Here is a 24220-nt window from a genome sequence, read left to right as displayed (position 1 = left end):
AGAACTAAGGGCCGCTGGTGGCACAAAGAAAATATGCATAACTAAATGAAATAGTATTATAAAACGTTTTAAGCTATTCAAAAAGGTTGTACGTATGTTATAAGACAGTAGTGCACCTTATTGCGTTCCATTGAATTCCTCATGTCTGTTTTTATTTAAGAAAGTATAGATACAAAGCATATTTTTCATATTTTATTCAAACATACCTGTATAGTATACACACATTTCACTGGATTTAGTAAAAACAACCATTTACATATTGTCAGTAATCAGATGAATCATCTTGATATACATAGAGGCATTTCTTAGCAGTGGTGCAGCATAAAGCTCTTTTGCAATGTAAAAAGCAATTCTTGTCCAAAATATTTGTCGAGTAGGAGTTGACATTAAGTATTTACAGCAGTAGTTATTGAACATGTTGGTTACGGGGGGAAAACAGCAGAGGCAAGGCTTATAGAAGAGAAAGCTCAGGAGTTATTATAAAGAGGATAATTCAAATATTCTACATTAGAAAAACATCCAGTTATATAAATATTTGTACATTTCACAAGAAAAATAACACAGAATTCAATCATGCTAATGTTTGCAACAACCAGCAGAGAATAAAGGAGTATAATTTTTGTTTTCATTTTCGCTGCATTTAATGGCTGTCAATTATCTTGTTGGATGCACTATCTAGTCTTGATGAAAGGTTTTCCATTGCTCGTCTCAAATACAGCTCAGACCTGAGGCACCTGCAATTAAGCTGTGCTTGATAAGGTCTTTTCCACTGTAGACACAACAAGAAATCATGTGCTGAACTGTAAAGTACAGGCATTACCCTCATACATGTACAGCTCAGACTGTGAGAGGCTTCTCTATACAGTTCTCACTTTCCAACGCTTCTTTATTATGAATATGTAAAACTCTTTAGTCGACATCAAAGTAACTGATCACGTCTTAGCTGCAATACCTGCGGTTAAAGTGTAATGTGTGAAGTTTGAGGGTAGGAAGTACGGTTATCATACGCCCCTATTTCCAAAACAAATTCTCAGGTGAGGGGAGTACAGTTCCCACTACATAAGGGTCTTTAAAAATAATTTACTGAGTATAAAAGGAGATTTATATTTAAGCATTTACAGGCAAAACTACAGTTGCACTTCCAGCAACCAGTTTGTAAATAAAACAACTGCACTGTTGTGCACACCAGGACCACAGTAAGCACCAAAATACCATGACTGGTCGTATTGTTTCTGAACTATCCTCTTCACACTTACAGTGAGAAAGATCTCACACCTGATCGGACACCCATAAGAAATAAAAAAAAAATGTAAACCTTTGAACAAAAAATAAAGTCAGCCCACCAGTCATGAGCTCAACATACAGTAGAAATAGCTGGCCTTATAAAAATATAGTGATTTCTTATTTTTCATCAGTTCTTAGGTGCTGAGGTCGAGTGAAAGACAAGGGGGGGGGGCAAGTGTGTCTGTGAAGGGGACGGGCCAATCGATGGTGTACAGAGGATGGGAAGCCCCACAGTGACAGACTGTCCCTCTCAGTGCCGGCTGCAGAGACAGCGAGCTGGCCTTAGTGGATGTTGAGGTTTCTGAAGTAGTCAAAGGTTGCTCCCAGGGCCCAGCTCGTCTCCACATTGTTTACTTTTTTGGCCAGCTGTTGAACAGAGCAAAAAAAAGATCTCTATTAAAAAAATACTTTTTCAGCCTGGTGAAATGTTATACAGACTGAACATTAATGTTGCTTTGCAAATTTGGTATCTTGGCTATGATTCGCTCACCTGCAGCACAGTGCTGTCCTTAAAGCCAAAGCCCTCTTTTAGCAGACAGGTGATATATGTCAAATCCATGCAGAGGAAGGGGCTGATTGCACGGTATTTTGTCATTTTGTTGCACACTGCAAAGACACACACAAAACCACAGGATTTAGGAATTAACACAGGTTCCACATCACTGACAATAACTATTTAACAGAGACTTCTTAATGCATCACAATAGTCAAGTTGCATGTTTTTACAACAAAAAAAAAACATATTTTCTAACCCCTGTGCTACATGATTAAAAGATGACCTTTCTGTTTTGTTTGGCTGTGTAAACAGGGAGGTGTGAGGAGATCGGCTGAGGGTCAGCTCAAGGCTGCGGGTGTGGGTGGGTGGCCGAGCTCACAGTTTGTGTGTATCAGTATGTGTTAACCCCCGGGTGGTGTGTGGCTGTCAGGTGCCCTCCTGCCTGGGCCAGACAGACGTCTTCAGCTCAGCTGCCAGCCTGACCTGAGCCAGAACTGTTCCTCGAGACCATGTGACAGTGTTCTCACAACACAAACAGCCTTACATAACACACCAACCTCGGCTAGCTATTACTCTGGTTATACACGGACTTGACAAGTGATAAGGTGTAGCAGTTTAAATATTGTATCATAGTCTTTAGGCTCAAAATGGTTAGGTGATTCTGTATTTTCTTACAGTGTGGAATCTGTTTGATCATATCTCAATGGTTAGCAGAGTTATACCTATGTATCTTGAAAGATTGAGGGTTTTTACATACAAGCTTCTCCAACTCTGGAGAGGGTAACATGTAACTCTTACCTTCTTTGGCTCTCTTCTTAAAATCCCTGACTTCCACTGCACCACCTCGGCTGCCATCTGAGTAGAGAAAAACATGCAACATGCAATTTGAATAGCTTTTTTTGTACAAAAGATGATAATTAGCCTGAAAGATAATGCCTCTGGAAGGAAGGTGACTGTTTGGTCTGTGCCCACTCACCGATGAGGCCAGATTCCACAGCTCGGTCGTAGTAGTGGGAGAAGGCATAGAAGACGCTGCTGCCTTTGACTTCATACGGCTGGTGCACTTTTCCTTTGATTACCTTCATAACCTCATAGTAGCACAGCTTGTAGCCTGCATATCCTGAGGAGAGAGAGGGAGCAAATGCAATTGTGGTTAGTCAATTACTCAAACACATATTTGAATGATGGAGTATACAATGAGTTAAAGGTGCTGGGAGCCAGCAATGGTTGGAATGCAATGAGACGAGTCTGGAGCATCATTGCTCCAGACTCATCAGTTTTGAGGTCAGCCATAAGTTTAAGCAGGGGGCTCACCATATAATATACAAGGGAAGCCCCAGAAGGACAAGTTTCACACAGCCCCATGAGTATGGTCAGCTCAGTTGTGCCGGCAAAACCATGTGCTGACAAGAGCGGCAGTTAGTGCAGCCCTGTTGGGCTGTCTATTTTTACCACATAATTGTGAGCGGTCAAGATCAAGCCACTCGTTACACAAAAAAAATAACAACTCAGGGACAAGCCCAGCACTCTTGGCTACTTGTACCGTGGTATGGGAGTGACTGCCTTATTTGTGAAGTTAACTGACAGTTTTCTTTTCATTTAAATACAAGGTTGACTGCAGCATAATTGTTCAAGAGGGAGGACAGAGAGAGAGAGGATGACAAAACATGAGTTTGGCGCCAAGGTTACAGAAACTTCAGCGCATAAATGTTCTCAGGCTGTTTCGTACTGTACTCTATTGTGTTCCACAGAGCATTCCTTTCTCCACAGAGAATGGAATGCACAGATCGCTGCATCCAATGCCCTGGGAAGGCAATCAAAACCTCAGGCTGCTTTTATCTTACCGTCTGGAATCCCGCTAACTTTGTAGGTGTCTCCTCCAAAAGCTACTTCTTCTCTGAACTTTTTGGGGAGGCAGGAACTTGTAAAGACTTTCCAATCTAGTCCTGGGAAAAACAGAAACAGTTTGTTGTCACCCAAAGAAAAAAAAAAAAACATAATGAAAGGTGATTAAAAGAAGTAGATACTTACCATCAGCTCCCAGTGCTCCAAGAGTCGCCAGTCGAGCTGCAAACAGCCCATTTCCAAGGTAGCTATGGGGTAGAGACACAATCATAAAACAATTTGTTTCACTCAAAAGAATATGTATTTTTGAATTTGAATGACCCAATCAGTTCTAAAGAGGGTGGAGCATCTTCTTTGTGTGTTATTCACCTGTGTGTGTAGAGCTGATACGTATTCTGGAAGAGGTTGAAGTTGGCGATGTAACTGGGGGGAGCGGACTGGATCGTTTTCTAGTGGATAAAAACACGTTTAGTGGTTGTTTTTTTAAGATTTAATCTTTTTTCTGCTTTTAATACCTTTTATGTAGAGGACAAAGAATAGAATGTGAAACTATAAGAGAGTGGAGAATGACGTGTGGCATGCCCACATGCTTTTAGGACTATAGACTCTGTACATGAGATGCATGACATAACAGCTAGGCTATCCGACACCGCTAGACCTTCAAAATAAGACAAATTTAAGCCATAAAATATTGATTCACCTTTGACTTTGGAAGGAATGTGATCTGTGTAGACCCTCCACCCAGATCAAGGATGCCAACCGTCCTCCTTGTGTTGGAGTACAAGTGACCTGTGGAAAATAAGCCCAAAGTTTAATAAATGAATGAGCGTGAAGGACACTTCTGTAGGTGTATTGATGAGATTGCTTTAAAACTTTTCAACCACACATGTCAGAAATGTGCATTCATACTAATCATGTCTTTCCTCACTAACAGGGAAAATACCCTTTAGGTTTCACGCTTACGGCTGTTGTTTTAAAAAGATGTGATTTCATAATTGTGTGAAAAACTTGAGGAAATATTGCTTGTTTTTGTAACCTGTTTGGGGCCAGTGATTCAAGCTCCTAACCTCAGACAGGAGACAAGAGTCTCTTACTGCCGGACTTTTGTGTACACTGGAGCCTCAGATATGGAGCCTCCTGACCACTAACACCAACATAGCAAAACACAAGTCATGTCTTACCTGTTAGGAAGTTCACTGTGACCCAGGCTAGGACTCCTAAAACAGCACAGGGGAAGGGGGAAGGGGGGGGGGGGGGAGAATGTCTGCATTAGCGTGATTGCGAAAATGAAGTTCTTTGAATCTTTTAAACCACAAAGGCTAAACTTAGAACTGAAGATGACTTTTTAATTAAGATGATTTTTTAAGCTAATATCAAATTAGCAAAGTTGTAGTCTAAGACAAACCCAGCTAATTACAGTAGTCTCAGATGTCAAGTTATGGCACTCATAAAGTGAGGATAATGACTGGCACATTCTGTATGATGAAACATAACACAGTACGAGGGTGTCTTAATGAGTGGTGTGGAGGATCACACTAAATTATTGGGCGTGGGATGGCGACTCACACTGGAATATTTATTTGTCTCATTGAGGGAGGAGCAGACGTCTTGTAAAAAATAATTTTGACACCAGTTTTGTTTGAAACATCCTCAGTAATTGAGGCACCTGCTCTTTTTTGCATAAAATAATGATTAAAAAAAAAAATGTAAATTGTCTGCAAGGTACAAGATGATGACCTACCTTCTCTTGCTCCGTTCATGATGGACACACTGTTGTTTGGCACAAAGAAAGGGGACTCCGCAAAAACATCTTTCACCTGTGGAATAAATACATAATCTTACATTAAAATAAACTTCTGGATATGAATTGAAGCTATACAATGATACATATCAACAATAATACTCTACTACAGTTAGGACATAGTGTGTTCAGGCTCCTGAAGACAAACTGCGCCTCCTCAGGGTTAGATTGACAGATAACTCAACCACAAGCAAGGCTGGAACAGAAGCCTGGATTTAATACTTTAAATGACAAATATGGTTACTCCACACAACCCCACAACAGCTGTTTTTTTGCAACATGATAGCCACCAAATGGGCAGAGCTGCTGCCTTTTTCTTCTTTTCTGTGACACTTGTAAGCACTTAGTGGTTTCTCATCCCGTTCCGTGGCGGGACGGGCGGTGTTTGTGCCAAACTGTCTGAGGGCAGAGAGAGTAAAAAACGTGCCTTACCTCCGTCAGAATAGCCTTGGCCTTGTCTTCGGGCAGCAGACGCAGACCTGCTGTGGCCTTCAGGACTACGGGGGTCCTCTTCCAGTCATCTTCTGGCACCGTCTTCTTAGCGATCTTCAGCAGCTGGCGGATAGAGTTGCCAGCCTGCAGGAAAGAAGGCATTAACATCATGTTTCTTCAGTCATTAAAGTCTTTCAAATACAGTGGGCAGCATCATGAGACATTTTAGTAATTTCCCAGAGTTATCATCACTTGAACCCAATCCCAAGAAAATCCCAGTGGCTTAGTGTTTTGCAAAAAGGTAAAAACTCCTACACCTGACAATAAATAAGTGCTGATGCAAACACACACATACCTCCTCAGGATTGTCCTTATAAGCAGAGAGTCCAGGCTTCACTGCGTGGTACATTTCATTATCCAGAACCGGCAGTTCAACTAAAAAAAAAAAAAGGAAGGCAAAAGCAAATGTAATTGCATGGCTTTTCTTTTACTACTGGTGATATTTAGACTGCAGCTCTTCACCTACATCCTGACACAGTTTAAGAGGTCTGCTTCCTACACAGATGAGTCACACAGGGAAATTAAAGTCCACCTCAGCTACTTTTAGAAGCTGTATTACCCATGCACTCTGCCTGAGCATGTTTGTCCTTACACCACACACTGAATGACCTAACAGCAAGCAGACAGAGTGGGAGCCAGCAGCATGTGCAATGAAACACTATTGGTTTAGTGAATGAGGGGAAGTGGTTCTTACCCGGGTCTTTCTGGATGAACTTGTATATGTGGATCCTGCTGCCTGTGCTCCCTGCGTCGAACATGATCCCGTAGAAAACGCGGCTCATGTTGACGGGGGAGGAGGCTTCTGCCACCAGCTCTTGAACCTCAGGCGTTTGGTAAGGCTCAGGTGCAGGGTGCACCACCTCAGGCACCGGGTTGAAAGCCTCCGGGATGGGGTGGATGACTTCGGGTACCGGGTGGAACACCTCGGGGATCTCGGGGTAAGTCGGCACGCGTGGTTGCGTCACTTCAGGCGCCGGGTTGGAGACCTCTGGGAGGAGGTTTTCCGTGTTGGCCGAGTGCTCCCTGTAGCGATAGAAGTGGGGGACGTAGCGGTGGTGCCGGTAGTAAGTCGCCTCCGTTAAGAGGCTCTCAGCAAGGAGCCACACGGTGAAAGTAAGGATCAGGCTCGGCGCGGCCATTGTTCTCCAGAAGAAGAGACAACTGGAGTGTCAAAAAAAGAAGGAAAGAAAAAAAAAGTTGAGAAGGAGAAGAAGCCTCGGTGGATGCTGGAGTAAACGATTGACAGGGTGAGAGCAGGGGAGATGAAGAGAGGCAGAGTGGATGCGATGCACACTCAGGACTGTCCGGTCATCTGTTTGCAGTATATAAAGACATAAGGGCTTGGCATGAGGCCACATCGGGAGCAGACATCCACCAATCCTGTGACAGTCCATCCCAGCTCCATCAGGAGTTCCCCCCACCTCCTGGGAGCTGGGCTAGAGGCTGAATACCTGCCTACCAACTGCATTTTCTTTTTTCCCTTCCCTTTTCAGGGAAAAGGACTATTTTGGGTTATGTTTTTCCCCTCCTCATCTTTACTGGTTATTCTGGAGCCAAAAAAAAAAAAAAAAAAAAAAATCCCCCAAAGGAAAGGAGAAAGGGGTTTTTAAAGAAGTCAAATGAATGGTTCACACTTAAAATGAAACTCAAGAAAAGGTCTTAAAATACTTTTATGGGTGAATTTAAGACTTGTGCAAAATCCTTCATCCTGCAACTCGTTTCACAACAGCATAAATCAAGAGCAAGTTTCAATCGGCTGCTGTACCTTCAGAGTTATATAGATCAGCTTAAATGTTAAGATTTTCCAATGTTTGCGCTGGAATTAACCTTAACAACGTGGGTTTCTTGTGTGTCTTGCTTAATTTAAAATACCTCAGGTTTATGAGGGAGACATTCATTTAACACAAGACTCAAACTCCTTGTTCAGACTGAAAATGTGACTCATTGTGTACCGTATGTGGTTGTTTTATTTCTACATCTACAAAATCATGTTCAGTGTCTGGAATTAATCATACATACACAAAGATAATTGTAATCTCATACTAATGCTCCTACAATATTCTCCAAATTAAATCCTCTGCAGATCTCACCAACCTTCTAAATTGCAAATGTGACCTGCATCCAGCTGGCATAAAAGTTAAAAGAATGTTTGCAATCATCTTACTCCCACTCATCCCTGTGTTAACCGCAGCCTTTCCAAATGAAAAATATTTGGGCAGCATGGCACGTTTCACCAGAGAATGCATGAAAAGCATGAGTGGCTTTTTCTCAGTTTTAGGTGGGCGGTTGGCACAGACGCCATGCTCACTGTATCAGCTATGCTTCACCATGTAATGTTTCTGGATTTGGAGAAGGATGCAGCTACATGCAGGGTATCCCACAGTGGAGGGGCATAGGCACAGCAACTCAGAGACCTTGCATGAACTGAGATTTGTACTTTGCTGTGATATTTTCCACCCACTTTGTATCAACAGAAAATAAGGACAGTTCTGAAACAGCAGGCGCTGGTAGTCTAGCAATGGAGGCATCCCTGGAGGACTGACCCTGCAAAGACCCCAACTTAACATGTGCTTAAATGTGAGCCTGTCTCACCTCATGCAGCAGGCAGGAGATGCAGAAACCGAGCCAGCCCAGTCAGAAGGGTAAGGAGGGGGGGGCTGAGGTCCTGCAGATGGGCACGAGCGAGTGCGGGAAGTCCACTGAGAGGACAATGTGGGGAGGGTGGGGCTTGGCACCAATGTTCACCCATCATGCCATTCCACTCCCAGGACACTCAACTGTGCAAAGCACTGTTCCAACACTGTAATTTAGACTAAAAATATTGGACTTTCTTTCCTCCTTCCTTTTTTCTAAATACTGTGGCTACTTTTTTCAAATCCTGTGGTTAACCAGAATGGTCGTTCGCCCCTATCAAAGCGTACATGTGCAGGACCTCTCACTGACTTGTGCCTGTATAGATGCCTTGGTCACTGGTTAACAGTGTGATAAGGTGAGTGCTAAGCCCTGAATAAAAATGTCCTAAAATACAAGATCGTATACGAGAAGTCATGTTTTGTCTGCTAGGGGGTTTTACTTTATAAATCATTCTTGTCTGTTTTCTGACTACCCTAAGTTCAATGACTTTTATCGACGTTTACCTAACTCGTAATTAAATCACAGTTTGTTTATTTGTTTATATATATTAATACACTTTAAGTATGTCTTATTTTACTTACAATCAGATCTTTTTAATGCTCCTAATGTTCTGTTTTGAATATGAATATTGAATATTTAAAGCACTTTGAATTGCTCTATGTATGAATGATGCTTCATATCATTACTTAATTGCCTTGCCCTCTGACTGGAAATGTTAATAAAAAATCATGAAGGTAATGGATGAATGAATGAAGCAATAATCCACCTTTAAACTAACTGTAATGCATGTTTCAGTTTTAAAGACACACAGTCTACTTATGTTTGATGCAAAGGAACCGTTAAAGTTAAATGTAAAAAGTCAGATTACTCAACAGGTGTTTTGAATATTGACTTTTGAATTGAATTCAAAATAAATCTTCTGGAAAGTCTGCATGCTGCAAAATCATGTCATGTAAAACATGCATGGCTGAAACATTGTATTTAAAGGTCGTCTCTACAGCATGACACAGCACTGTCAACACAATGTTTTAAAGAGAGGTACTTTTGGTATTTTGTTTCAAGTTAACTGAAACCGTAAAGCATGAGAAGAGACCCCAGCTTTATAATCTACACTGCACAATATATCATTAATATGCTGCAATGTGGCCCTCAGGAATGTCATGTTTGTGGGTGTCCTACCCCAGAAAGTCTATTGAAGAGACCCAAACCTTGTCATTACAATTCCAATGATAATGACAGCTTTGAAAAGCTAAGGGTTATTTCAGTTTTCTCCTTTCACTGTCATAGTAATTACCTTTAAATTTAGTCTTCAAACTCTGTTCATGATGGCAGAGCAGAGAGCGACCCTATATGTTTCAGTTAACAGTAGCTACACCCAACACTTTTGCAATATCTCCTTTTTTTTGTTTGACGAATAATCTGCACTGGACACACTCCAGCTCCTGCAGAAAACTAAACAAGATAAGGAGGAGAATTCAGTGGTTTTGAGCCTGAATTATGACCTATGCTAACTCTACATTGTCTCTTTTTGATGAGCTCCTTCGAAGATGTAAGCCAAAGTGCATTTTCATTGACCTTAGTGGTTTTCCCATAACTCCAGCAAACAACGACTGTGGGGATGGCAAGCAGTCACACATGGTTCTTTTCAGGACAACACGGACAATACTGTTGACAGGAGCCAAATGTTTCTCATGTCATCATGTGGGAGGAGATCATGTGCAAACAGATCCTGTTTGATAGAGCCCAGCATGAGAGGACTATAATTACAAGACAAGTGACAAATACAGCCAATCTGTGTCAGTCCAGAGCCTGTTGAACAGAACACACATGTATAGCAATTTGTCTTAAACAATGATTGGTTGATGATTGATTAAACCTGTGTTTATACAAGAGGTACACAAAGGCTACTGTGTAGATGTAATTATATAAAAACTTAAAATGCAAAACAAAGTTCAAAGCAATACTTTTTATCAGCAAGTTAATTATTGAAACAAATTTGATCATCTTGGTGTTTCGAGGCCAGCGTTATTCTGAAGGTAATTTGTTGGTTTTCTGAGGTTATATTGACTTATCAATAAAAGAAAATTGAAAGACTTCGTCAACAACCTTTAATAATTGATTGATTGTTACTGGATTATTACATGATTTGCCGGCTCTATTTCTGAAATGCACAGCTGTTGGTTGTGGATTTTGGGAACAAACAATCATCACTTTGTTTTTTTTTTGACAATTTTTTTGACATTACTATGCAGCATATAAATTAGGAGGTGCATTCTTCACCATTTTGCCTATTTAACAGTCTGAAAACACAAGCCCTAGTTATAACTTAAATAACGAGACATAGCTGCAGTCTAAACCCTAACATTTGTAAATAGGCTAATGCAGTCTAAAAAGATAAAAAAAAATAGTATATAGGCCTATCAAACCTATTTGTTAGACTATAGCCTATAGACTACAGTGCATACCGAACTTTTCTCTATTTTGTTGCATAATAGGCTATAACCTGCTCATCTTAAAATAGGCTTTGATTATTAATATTTATAAAGCAGCCTATCTATCTATCTATCTATCTATCTCAGTTAAGGCACATTTATTAGGCTTTTCTTGTGCTTTTCTTTTGTAATATAGCCGAATGTGTTGTCATGCGTTGCCTTTCAAAAATAAAAGTTGAATCTGGTTTTGTTTTGTGTCGCCTATCAGATATTTATTTATTATTTATTATCCTATGTAAAACGAACGGTCACGTTACGTAGCAAGGAAATTTGACCTTTCCTGTGTGACAGTGTCTCCATAGCAACAACACCACACAAACATTCAATGTTGGGACTACAGATAGCCGAACTGAAACTGGTGTAATCAAGCCTACCGAACAACTTCACCTTGTAGGGAGCACGGTGTTGTTTTTGTGTCGCAATTTAGCCTGAAAAAGTTCCAGTCATGCCGAAGAAGAAAGTCGCCAAAGTAAAGAGGGTCAAGGCCGGGTAAGTGCGCATAGTCCTGGGCTTACATTTGGCGTGTGCATTGACTTAAAAGTGTACAGTCGAACACGTTTTTTGTTTGTTTGTTTTTTTAAAAACGTATTTTCCCGACAGGAAAGGGAAAAAAGAAGCAAAACAGGAGTCAAAAGCGGATAAAGAGTCAGATGTGGAGAAGGCCAGGGCGAACGCTGCCCTCTGGGAGCTGAGGCTGCAGGTCACCGACCAGTCGCTCGTGCAGTACCGCGAGGCTTGCCGCAAGTTGGCATGCGCAAATGAAGAGCTCACCAACCAAATGTTCCGCGCGGAGAAGGACACAATCGACATGACTGGCTTTCTTAAGAGACAAGATGCAGCCAAAGAGGAGAGGGTACGGAGGGTTACAACAAGTTTGCATGAATTATTTGATAAACACAATCAGTGCTGAACCATTTCAATTAAGGTTCTCCATTCTGACAGATTCATGTGCTGCAGAAGAGCCTCAAAAGCCAAAAGTTACTCGCCCGTGAAGAGCAAAACAAACTGGTGAGTTCATTTAAAAACACAGCGACAAGAAAAGAAATGCAACTTCCATCCAGGACATAAAACATGGTTCATAGTAAGGCTATGGCCATTGGCTGTGATTTATCATGCGCAGCTCAAACCTGCATCTGAAAAATGTGCTGCGCTGTGTCTTAGCAGCTGTCTTGTGTGTAATTATGTTGACATTTATTATGCAAGAAAACAACAAGCAAACAAAGCGACCATAAAACAAAAAAACAAACCCTCACATTCCGAGTTACATGGTTTAATGTTATTTTAATCTATGTCGGTGGCCACAGGAGAAATGCGTAGCCTAATTTGAAAGTGCTTGGCCGGGAAAAGTCACACTGCTGGTCTTGATGTGTTAACCATACTTCACTTGTCACACAGATTCTTACTTTAAAATACCAGTTTAAGTTACATAACACTGTACCCACCAAAAGGGACTTATTTTGACTCCTTTTATCCTCACTGACCTCTGCTCTTCATTGTTAAGATCAAGCTATCAAACTGACATGACAAAATTCAAGTGGCTTTACTGGACAAAATAAAAGGTATAAAAAAAACTTCTGCTTCTTTTGCTAGCAGCTGTTTTCCATCTTCCAGCTCTTACTTCATGCTGGTAAACTGGAGTCCAATAAGAGGAGGAAAATAGAGGCATGGTCTGGACAAGCTTGAAACATCTCTATTTTAGACAACTGTCGCATAGGTCCAGTCACTGAGAAAAAAAAATACTGTTTTGTGGTTGACTCTTAAGATGTGACTTCAAGAAGTCCTCATTCTCATTCTAAAAATTAAATTAGCTAATGGAAACAGCCCCATTAAAGGCGCTGAATGCCCTGTTTTTTTCTCAAAAGAAAGAAATGATGAAATCATGATGAAAGTGTCAAGAAACTCAGTCTTTCAAATCATTACTCAATAAAGGCTTTCCAGACTGCAGTTTCTGCACAGCTTGAGCAAAAAGCCATGTTCACACACAATTTTTGATATATTTTTAAAAAGCTAGATTTTTGTCAGATCACACAGATTGAAAGAAATATGGCTGATTGGTCCATTGATGTAGACAGAGTTATGTGAAGAATAACGATTAGGCCTTAAGTTGTAATCAGATGGTCGATAACCTCTCATTTAGTCGTCATGTATATGTTTGTGGGTGCTTGTTTTGCCAGTCTCTCATGACTTTGGTCATTTTGTCACATTTTTGCCCTGACTGGCTTCTCCACAGTAGCATCTTGAGGTATTTAGCCTGACTGATCTGTGCTTAAGTTGGTTTTGCAGAAGAGCATGGCCCGTGTGAACTCTGCTATAAAAATCCCCAACTTATACAAGTCGCAGTTATGGGAACTTTGTTGCATCTATATAGATGGGTGGAGGCATTCAAACACTTAAGGCATTTATTAAATATGTAAAATGTTTTTCATCCTATGCATCTAAATATACGATTGGTTTTGACAGGCGGACGATTACACACTTCAAATCAATGCCATGAAGGATCTGTTCAAAAAGAAGTCCAGCGATTTTGACATGATCCAGGATGGGATGAGGAAAATTAAGGAGTTTAAGAAGACAAAATTCCATATGGAGCAGGAGCTCAGTGATGTGAGGGGGGAAAAAAACACAATACAAAAGGGTCCCGATTAGAAAGTGGTTGTTTTTTTCAGTCAACCAATGTTCTTTCTGTAGGTCAGAGAATGCATGGATGCAGCTGAAAAGGAGCACAGGGAAAACTTGAACGGAATGGAGTGCAAATTCTTAAAAGAAAAGGTTTGTTTTAACAATCACCTAAAAACCAGTTAGTGGTTGATATTGTCCCTGTGAAACATCAAGTGAGTTTTGAAATGTGTTTGCACTGCAGGCTCAGCTGGAGAGTGAAGCTGAGAAAAGGATAGCTGCGGTAGTGAAGGAGGCCCACAATCAAGCCATTGCGTGAGCGTGTTTCGCTTTCCCTTTTTTAATCTTATTTTACTCTTTAGTCTTTAAACTCCACTTGGATGTGCTCAGAATAAGAAAAGAAAAGAAAAATCTTTTTGCATACATACACACTACATTATACATATGTATATATAATGTAAATACTCACTCACACACACACACACACACACTCACACCACTGGTGTACATCAGCAAAGCCAACAGTCATCTTCATTGGCTCAAGAAGAGTGGGTAATGTATGCGTGGAAAGCCACAGTTTATTACCTTTGATGTACATTTCTGCTGGGTTTATTTTTGCAGATCGTAAAACTTTACAGTTTGAACTTGGGTGATCATGCAGGTGTAGTCGTGGCATCAGTAGTTTATTGAATTTAAAACCAACTCAGCTTGTCTTTAAATGCCAAGTACTCTGACCAAGGTAATTGAAATTTCTGTGTGTTAACCAAGAAACTTTAGATTGGCTCTACATAATCTGAACTAAATCTCCTCACATGCAAAACCTTTAACCTGTTGAATCATAGAAAACCTCAGCTATCAAAAAGCCTTGTTTTCTATTTGTAAGACTCAATGTAGGTTTGAATAATAATTTCTGTTTGTTTTGTAAACTATTTAGGCAGTTGGACGACTCCTTGCGGTCTGTGTTCAGGGAGAACATCCGTCTGAATGAATCGCTGAAGTATCACATAAAGGAGGCAGATGAGCTTCAGAAAGTGACAAGTTCATTGGCAAAGGAAAATGCATCCCTGGAACTGGACAAGGTGTGTTTGAACCATCAGACAGCAAACAGCCATGTTACTATGAGGCACCGGGACTGCTTGGATAGACGCCATTCATCACCTTTCAATCACTTCACTTATGGAGCACTTGTCAGATCTGCTTAGAATATATTTCAGGTGGATTTTCCCCTTGTGTTGTTTACTTGTGCTGACCCTGTGTATTTTGCTTGTGGCCTTACTCCCCTCCAACTCCTGCCTACTACCCAGCCTCTCAGTGGTCAGTGGTTGTGGTGAGTTTCCACCGGTGGATAGGTTCAAATTTAGTGGCTTCTTCTTCACAGGTTTCTGGCACCAACTCTCCAAGACAAATAAATATTGGGCGCATTAATCTTACCTGTGATGATGACAGTAAATACAGAGAGTAAATCCACCTTGTTGAAGCTTTGGCCGCTCACTCAGCAGCGCAGCAGCCAGCATACAAACCATTATCTGTTTCAGCTCTGCATTGGCATGAAATTGAAATATTTTCCAATGTTAGCTAAATGTCATCCGTTTTAACACTTTGCTCTTCTGTTAACTTACGCAGAACACATTTGAGTTGATTGTAAAGAAGAATGCTGCTCAGATGGAGGCCCAGAAAGAAGAGCTATCTCACCTTAAGGCCAAGGTGGTGTCATTGGAGAAGGCCCTCGAGGTAAAAGTGGGGGAATCACAGCGAGAGATTGAGAAGGAGAAAGAGAAGACCCTAGTAATGACCCAGGCCAGCCAGGTAGATTTGGTGAAGCTGCAAAAAGTGCTGAACATGCGAGAAGGGGAATTGCAGCACATCAAGAAGCTAGCAGGCACCATTGTGGAACAGCGTACAGAGCTGGAGCAGTTCTTCCACGAGGCCTTGGCCCAAGTGAAGCAGGAGATAATGGCCAGCAGGCTGCAGTACAAAAAGGAGGCGCTGCAGGCTTATCACCGGAGGCTGAGAGAAGCTACAGCCGGAAAGCTTCGGTTCCCACCCATCCGCACCTTTCATAAAATCCCCCACAGTACCAACTCTGTGCATTCAGACATGGAGGCAGCTTCACAGTGGTAGGGCCACTTCCCATCATTTCCTTGACTTCTACAACAGTTTGTCTGTTTTTAATTCCTCATATTTATCAGAGCAGAGTAACTTTCAGCTCAATCAGAGGTCCTCAAACCTTACACTCTGTGGTTCATCTTAGTGCAGACTATATATGGAAAAGAAAACAGTTAAGGTCAAATTGACTTTGGTTTCATTTTGCCTTTTTTTACAGGACTCATCAGCCAGGCAGCAAGGTTGAAATCTCAGATCTCACCTGGGAGCAGAAGGAACACATTCTCAGACTTCTCTTTGCTAAGATGAATGGACAGACTGTAAGGTAATACAACTTCCAAACTACTATCTTGTATTTGTTTCAGGAAAAGTCTTGCTGGTTGCTTTTTATCTCAAATATTCCTGTACAGTACACTTGTAATCCTCGAAAAATAAACAGAAAAATCTGAATGTTTTAACCTCTGAAGAACAAGCTGAAGTGACCCAAGCAGTAGTTCACGACTCCTCCCTCTTTTTAATGTTTTAAACAGCCATTTTCTCAGAAGAAGAGGATACCATAAAACATCACTTAGGCTTCAACCAATTTTCTTTTCCATCCAGCTGCTTAAAGAGAATGAAGAAAGAGTCTGGGCACAATAGTAAAAATAGGCCCAGCCACAAAGTCGTGTGCTTGGAAACAAACATATGGTCACGTCGATTTGCTTTCAGCCGATTGGCCCCTCTTCACGTGCACTAGCTGTTTATTTTTTTTCTTTGAACACTTGTGGTCAAAGAGCAGCTGGTAACATGATTTTCAGGAAGGAGTGCGCAGGGGATCTGGATGTATGGGGGTATGGCAGGCAGCGATGTATATTCATGTTTTCAGTGGTCTGGCACCTAGTCCTGCAGAATAACAGAGAACATTTGGCGACTCCAGAGTCCGTTAGCAACATTGAAGTCGATGTGAATCGTGCTGACCTAGGGTGGCCCCCTCTATCCAAGACAGGCTGCAGGCCCGAGTGAATAGACACCTATGTGCTAAAACATGGCTTTGCACTTCGAGGTTCTATGTTTAACTGCAAGTCTGCATTTTCTGTGATAGGAAAGTTAACCAACATCTGGCTTTGTCTGCCTCCTCTGAGAAGAGCCTCATCGACAGCCATGCTGCCAGGTAAGAAACTCAAGGAATGTAGGAGAATAAAAGTTTACCTAATCTTTGCAATTAAGAGGCCTGTGCAGATTTATTGGTCCCACATTTCATGTTTAGCTTAGAAAGCATCGGCTGTGTGAACATAAGTGCCAACATGTGATTTATCAAGACAGCTGCATCTTAGCGTTGCATAATGATGACTGTCTTTCAGAATTAAAGAGGAGCCATCTCGAGCGACCTTCATCACAGACGCGCCTGAACCCGCTCTCCCCCCAAACCCAAACAGCCTACCGGATATACGCACCACATGACCTCTGATTGGCCTCTGTAGTGCACATCAAAGTGCTTCTCACAGTGTGGCAATCATGTGTGCTTTTGGACACAAAAGTCTGTTTGTGCTTGTTATAAATATCCTACCATGCATGTTTATACAGTGTGAGTATTCTGTTTCATATATGATGTGTGTTTTAATCTATTTCTAGGATATGTTTCCTCAAGAAAAAAAACTGCTTTCTCCCCACAAAGATCTGGTACCAAATTATGCCCCAGAGAATATACAAAATCTGTAAACAATCAGTGGATGCTGGCTCAGTGGAATACCATGCAGTGTATTCATAGTATCCATTATTTATGAAGTTTATACACACTACACTGTTCAACACAAGAGTTTAAATACTGGTGTTGTATTGGAGATGATGACATTGATAAAAAACATCGCCTCAGCTGTACATCTTCTTTGTATAGTTATTGGCAACAGTGGTTGTATTTAGAAAGTATCTTCACATAAAAGTATTTAAAAACTTTCAGTCATAAAATATTCACATTGAACTTATTAGTCTGTTTTATATACTGTATGTGGAAGAAGCGTGTCGTCTGTCTAATTAAGACTTCACAAATGCACTTGTGGAGTATTTAGCGTCCCATAGTTGGCATGGTAACTGCAGGACTTTTCAAAGTGGCGTCCTCTGCCTTCCACTGCGAGGTTACAGTTTTGATCTGTGTGTAGAAGTTGATACCCTGGAGAGAAAACAAAAACATGTCCATCAAAACCAAACACTGCCACATGTACTATACATTATTCTTACACCTGGAACGTTAAGATGCTTTTGTTGGGGTCGTACTTGTTTTCCATAGAAGTTCATGTCCCCTCTGAAGGATCCTCTTGATCCAGTGAAAGAGAACATGGGCAGTGGCACCGGGATGGGAACATTGACTCCCACCTGCAGAAACAAGTATTTATCCTTTAATTTCACAGAACTGTGAGCTTTGAAAACTAATTCCTCCAGATGTTGAAGTGCTATGATGCAGATGAGAGAAGTGGTATATCTGTGTTCTTTAAAAATCAAGCTTACAAGATGGCACTAAACAAAGCTAAACCTGGCTTATAATAAAGCACAGCATGCTCTTACTGAAGGCGTGAAAAAACTAAATAAAACATTTTGTTATGAAAGCAGTAGAGGCTTGGCATGGTTGGTTTTAAATGTTTGAAACAGCCGGAATAGGTTTGGAACACTAAGGCCTTTTGGCGAAGGTGCAGGGAGGAGAAAAAAAAAGGAAAAGTAGATGTTTGTTGCATCGAGGTTTGGAGAGGAGTACAGCACATGGCCTGCACAGCATTCCCCGACATGTGAACAGCAAACACAGGGCATAACTTGGGATCCAAAGGCAAACAAACAGGGTAAAAGCTGGCCATGTTTACGCTAAGATAATGAACAGGACCCTAGGAATCCCTTTTTGAGCTTAATTTAAGATTTCCCTCTTCGAGTACTACCCGGAAAAATGTTTCTATGTCCCTCTGTTTTCAGTAAAGACTCATATTTGTTATTGCTATTTGTAGGAGGGAAAGGGGTTTCTGAAGGTGTTTATTTTAGGTTTCGGGCAAACAAGTCTATACCTGACATGGAAAATAATTGTTTTGTTTTTTAATGCGTGAAGGTTTTACAAACAGAAAAGCGATGAGCCTCCAGCTTGAGATGCTGTATAGACATGACAGACTGATGTGAATGTCTCCTTTCTCTAAAAACTGAGGAACACATTTGGAGGCTGCAGCCACTCACCTGGCCCACGTCCACCTCGTGAGTGTATTTGCGTGCAGTGGCACCATTTGTGGTGAAGATAGCTGTTCCGTTGCCATAGGCGTTCTTGTTGACCATATTGATGGCATCTTCCAGAGTATCTGCCTCGAGGACGACCAACACGGGACCAAAGATCTCCTCAGTGTAGCACTTCATGCCAGGCTGTGGAGCACAAAAAAAAATCAACACTTTTACTGTTACGTTTTCAAAAAGGTACTCGGAAGGTAAATACACCAGATGATTCTAAACCTACGTACTGTGACATTGCTGATGATGGTGGGACCCACAAAGTTGCCGTTCTCATAACCCTTGACGTTAACACTTCTGCCATCCAGAAGAAGCTGGGCTCCCTCGTCCACACCACTTTGGATTAGGCTGCACACTCTCTCCTTGGCCTGCGGAGAAATCAGGGGCCCCACGTCTGCTCCAGCCTGGTCTCCTAGCAGGGCCCCAAAAACAACCAGCTATAAGGTTACATAGCATGGCATTCGCATGATGTGAGCACATTACGGGGCACTGACATTCAAATATGTCTTTTTCCACAAACACGCAAAAGCCAGGACGAGGGGCACCTACAGGCACACCCTCAAAAATGGATACTTATGGGTTTCCTGTGTATGACACAAATTAGAGTGGCATCATGGCAAACAGGGAAAATCCTTCTTAATCTTACTCTACACCATCCTTTTTCTGAAAAGGTTTTGATGCTCTGAACCGCTGTTTAGGTCTGAGCCGCAGATCTGGCCACAAATTTGCAGCATGGCTGACTCAACCGGCCGTCTCTCCCAGCTGACTCCAGCACAGCACAGAGTTACAACAGCGCAGAAGGCGAGAGGTGTGGTTAAGGCGGCGTGGGTGGCCACAGCGATGACTAAACCGAAGGCCCTCGGGGGAAGAGAGGCTCAGGAGAGAGGTGAAGGGTGGAGTGACGGGGTGCGGTACCTGCGTTCACTCGTAGGGCCTTGGCTCGCTCCACCAGGTCCGGCAGCCAGTTCCGAGCCTCGCCCACCAGGACGGCTGTGGACAGAGCCATGCAGCGCTGTCCCGCTGCTCCAAATGCTGCACCCACAAGCTGGTTCAAAGTGTTCTCCTTGTTTGCATCAGGCATCACCACACCATGGTTCTTGGCTCCCTACAGTGCATAAGAAGTGGTTAGCCTTCTGCTGTTTGATCTCAATATCAGAGAAACATAAAATCAACCTCCACATTACACAAATTTAATCCGTATGTTATTGATGGACACATGAAATAGAGGGAACATCTTTTATTCACAACTTGACTCCAAAGCAGTGATGCACAGCTGAAATCTCTGTATTGCACTCTCTCTCTTCCGTTCAGCAGGCAGTACGAGGAGCAGTGACCTTAAACAAGAGTCTGCTGGCCAATGCTGCCCCCTTGTGTTCATTTACAGGAGTCAGATCATGTTGCACTTTCATCTCATACTCACCATGTTTGACTGGACCCTCTTGCCGTTTTTAGATCCCCTCTCGTAAATATACTCCCCAGCTTGATTTGAGCCGACAAAGCTAATGGCCTTGATGGACGGATGGTCACAAATAAAGTTCACAGCTGTGGAGGAAATGTATCCAAAAATGTAATTAATAAATCAAAGAACATCTTAAATATAAATTAACCAAACAATGTAGATAATAACCTCTATTCTAAATACTAGTTTGCACTCAATTTTACACGACTACTGAAATAATTGATAAAAAATGTGGGATTATGGAAACAGACTTTTTATAGATACTTCTCAGTTGTGAGGTAACACTAGTTATTAAGGTTTAAGAAAATGAATGAGCTTGGTATACATCACCAAGCAAAATTAAATGAGCTTTAACTACCTTTAAAAATGAATGATTAGCATCTTTCCTCATTTTTATATATTTATAAATCTGTTTAAATCAAGGTATTTATTACCTGTATGTATTTATTATTTATTTTGTGACAAAAACACATCAATTACCTTTTTTATTTTACTTTTCATATAATTTATGAGAGTCAAGATGACATGAGCTAATAACTTACTGTATGTCCAACATAATGTCATCCAAAGACATCTATTTTATAGAATACAGTCTGATTGAGCAATTGATTTTTCCTCATAATGTGTCTGAGGCGTTTAGTGTTGTAGTCAAGACCAAACTAACTGAGACCAGAGTGCTCAGAGACCGAGACAAGACATTTAGGGATCTAGACCGAGTGAAGACCAAGACCAAGGCAGGACGAGACCGAGACAAGATATTAAATATCAATGAAAAATCTCACTCACATAGACCTTAACACCAGGGAGGTTGCAGACATAACCAGAGGATAAAAATAAAATTTATGAATGGATTTGTTCTTTTAGAAAGCAGCGTTTTACTTCTCATGACGTGAAAAAATAGCCTATCAGTGGTGGTCTTGACTGGTTTTGATTTTAAATTCAGAGTCCACCAAGTCTAAGACTGTGACAAGACCGAGTAAAACGTTTTTTAGATTCATCTTTTAAGGGGGAATCAATCTTTCTGTTATCTCTCAGAAATATCTTTATAAATATGGCTTTTAAATCTGCCATGTTTTATATTGTTTTACATAATTCACTGCTGTGGATACACTACATAAATTCTTTCAGACACCAAAATCACAAAAGAGACACCAAACCCATGTCGATCACTGGCTAAAAGCGAAAGACACCAACTCTTACCATCGTGTTGGCCGTGGATGATGTTGAGTGTCCCGTCTGGAGCGCCAGCATCCTGAAGCATCTTGGCCAGCAGCATGGCGCAGGACGGCACCCGCTCTGAAGGCTTCAGCAGGTAGGTGTTGCCACTTACCAAGCCCATGGGGAACATCCACAGGGGGATCATGGCAGGAAAGTTGAAGGGAGCGATGCCAGCGCAAACCCCAAGGGGCAGGCGGTAGGTGTAGGTGTCCATGTCCTTTGTGATGGAGGGCAGAGTTTCACCGAGCATCAGAGAGGTGATGCTGCAGGCGTGCTCCACGACCTCTGCAAAGAGAAGGAAGAAGCTCAACATGCCACATACACCGTAAGTTATTCGGTTTGAAATAGTTTTGGATATGTGTGAATGATTTGCTTAACTGAGACAAATTTATTTTGTGTTAACATTGTGTGTAATAAGTTCTGTGTGTTAGAATTTCAAGTGAAAGCTGTACATTCATATTTAACGATGAGATGTAGGAGAGTTAAAGAAGGCTGATATTTCTATAAGCGCCTCCAGCCCTGGTTCATTCTTTATCAAATATAAGGCAAAGTTGACAACTAGCAGCAATGATTTAAAGGGCACACATGGAGCTAGGATAACTCATTAACTTTCCCTTTTACCAAAAGTCAAAGCCTACATAACATGCAAAGGTTCTCTTATGTTTCCCTCAGTAAAGCCCCTCTGTGTGTGTGTGTTTGTGAGGTAAACTTACGCAATCCTCTGAACACATCCCCCTCTGCATCCGCCAGAGTCTTGCCCTGCTCCACTGTGATGGACTTTGCAAGTTCTTTCTGAAACACAAGACGACCCCTCTTATGTCACACCTTCGTTTTCTGCTTCATGTTTTCAGATACACCTTACACTTTTCTGACCCTTTGACTCACAATGTTGTCCTTGATAAGCTGCTGATAACGCAGAAAGACCTGCTGTCTGGCCAAGATGGAAGTCTCTGACCAGGAGTGAAAGGCTCTGGAGCAGGACTCCACCGCAGCTAACATCTCCTCCTGGGTGGCTTTGGGTACGCGGGAGATCACCTCGTTGGTAGCCTGCAGAGGAGGAGGCCATGAGTCTGTTCTAATCAGCATTTGCTGTTTTAGTTCAGAAAACATTCGAGACCTTGCTGATATTTAACTGACATGTATGGCTTTTCATAAATCTGCAGGTCAGAGATTATCAAACCAATAACAGGAATTCCATCAGGTTGAAGTGATTTCTAATAAGTATTCCTTACAAGCCGTCAGACTGATTTGGTATAATATATTTGCATGTATATATATATATATATATATACTGTGAAAGATACCGTCAATGAGCTTATAACACAAATACGAACTAAACATATGATTTTATATTGCAAGGAAATTTAGTTTGTAACTACAGAGGCACAAAAAATGATGTAACACAAAACAGGTTAAACATCTGCACAGACCTGATCAATGTTAGAGTTACCAAATGACAGCGTAGCATCATGATCCAGTTACATCAGGTTTATTTAAGATAACTACATGGTTGGATGCAGCAACAAAAGGTGTCCCATTTCTCAATATAACACTTACAGGATTGTGAATATCCAGCCATTCTGTCGTCTTGGATTCGACAAACTTCCCGTCAATAAACAGCTTGATTGTAGACTGCAAGGAGAGATGCATGATGTTAATTACCCATGCAGGACATTTGATGTAATGTGTAACAGCAGACTGACAGTGGGTGTACGTTGTCTCACCGCTGAGGAGGAGTAGCACATGCGGCCAGTTCTCAGTGGGACCTGAGGAAATAACACAACAGGGAGTCAAAAATCTAATGCAAAAATACTATCCATCCAAAAAGTAACTGCTACGTTTGGTTTACATATTACATCTAACACTTATTAAACAATGCCGGTTGTTTCCAGTTTCAGCCTGATGGCAAAACCAGATTAATGAGCAACTACATTATGTGGCCTCATGAGGAGGCCTGAAGGGGACAAAGTCAAGAGGACTGGAAGAATGAATGTAGTCCAGCCAACAGGGGCAGAGTGACAAGCCTTTAACGAGGTCAAGTTTTTTTAGTAATAGTACAATAAACACACAGAAAAACTCAGGGCAGGCCCCTTGTTTGAATCATGAATCAGTTCATATGAGGTGGTGCTATATGAAAAGTCTGCAGGTGATAGCCAATCATCACAAGTCCTCTGAGGAGATGAAACAGGTTCAGTTATTCTTCTGTGTGAGTAATACAAGTGTGTAAATGAACAAGGATCTTGTATCCTGCAGCACATAATACATTGCACTTTGTAAACAATGTGAGCTGTCAAATCTGCATACGTCGTTTGCAATTGAGCAGAGTTTGAAATAGGCCTACATCGGCTTCATAACATACCTTTGCCTTCAGTACGGATCGTAATGCTGTTGTTGCCATGTTGGAAATGTTATTACGCGCAGGTCGACTTGACTTGACCAACTCTGCAGGTAGGACGGTGGCCAGAAGAAGACAGCTTTCGCAGTTCTTCTTAATAAAGTTGTATTACCTGTGGGCGGGTGTAAAGGACATCTGAGGTTTGCTATTCGCT

At 41.5% G+C, this 24220-nt stretch overlaps 3 protein-coding genes across 3 annotated transcripts; 1 reads left to right on the top strand and 2 right to left on the bottom strand.

Annotated features, from left to right (window-relative positions):
* Positions 1 to 179: 179 nt before the first annotated feature.
* Positions 180 to 7445, bottom strand: entpd5a (ectonucleoside triphosphate diphosphohydrolase 5a). Its single transcript, XM_065966313.1, has 13 exons — positions 6613 to 7445; positions 6214 to 6293; positions 5859 to 6002; positions 5367 to 5442; positions 4807 to 4842; positions 4326 to 4414; positions 3995 to 4074; positions 3812 to 3873; positions 3625 to 3726; positions 2757 to 2900; positions 2579 to 2635; positions 1775 to 1890; positions 180 to 1650 (listed from the first exon to the last, which is right to left on the bottom strand). Exons 1-13 carry the CDS (start codon positions 7055 to 7057, stop codon positions 1567 to 1569), a joined length of 1515 nt encoding a protein of 504 aa, XP_065822385.1. The 5' UTR covers positions 7058 to 7445; the 3' UTR covers positions 180 to 1566.
* A 3910-nt stretch (positions 7446 to 11355) lies between these two features.
* Positions 11356 to 17277, top strand: bbof1a (basal body orientation factor 1a). Its single transcript, XM_065966429.1, has 11 exons — positions 11356 to 11533; positions 11645 to 11897; positions 11987 to 12052; positions 13505 to 13648; positions 13733 to 13813; positions 13905 to 13975; positions 14595 to 14739; positions 15284 to 15777; positions 15984 to 16088; positions 16845 to 16913; positions 17104 to 17277. The coding sequence occupies exons 1-11, from the start codon at positions 11490 to 11492 to the stop codon at positions 17201 to 17203; spliced, it is 1572 nt and encodes a 523-aa protein (XP_065822501.1). The 5' UTR covers positions 11356 to 11489; the 3' UTR covers positions 17204 to 17277.
* Positions 17278 to 17473: 196 nt separating this feature from the next.
* Positions 17474 to 24183, bottom strand: aldh6a1 (aldehyde dehydrogenase 6 family, member A1). Its single transcript, XM_020630149.3, has 12 exons — positions 24031 to 24183; positions 23396 to 23437; positions 23229 to 23303; positions 22557 to 22718; positions 22385 to 22463; positions 21654 to 21956; positions 20415 to 20536; positions 19910 to 20099; positions 19225 to 19406; positions 18950 to 19129; positions 18014 to 18112; positions 17474 to 17909 (listed from the first exon to the last, which is right to left on the bottom strand). Exons 1-12 carry the CDS (start codon positions 24067 to 24069, stop codon positions 17805 to 17807), a joined length of 1578 nt encoding a protein of 525 aa, XP_020485805.2. The 5' UTR covers positions 24070 to 24183; the 3' UTR covers positions 17474 to 17804.
* Positions 24184 to 24220: the final 37 nt, after the last annotated feature.

This window comes from Labrus bergylta, chromosome 18, assembly GCF_963930695.1.
Source record: "Labrus bergylta chromosome 18, fLabBer1.1, whole genome shotgun sequence".
Lineage (NCBI taxonomy): Eukaryota > Metazoa > Chordata > Actinopteri > Labriformes > Labridae > Labrus > Labrus bergylta.
This window is presented reverse-complemented; position numbering and strand designations above follow the sequence as displayed.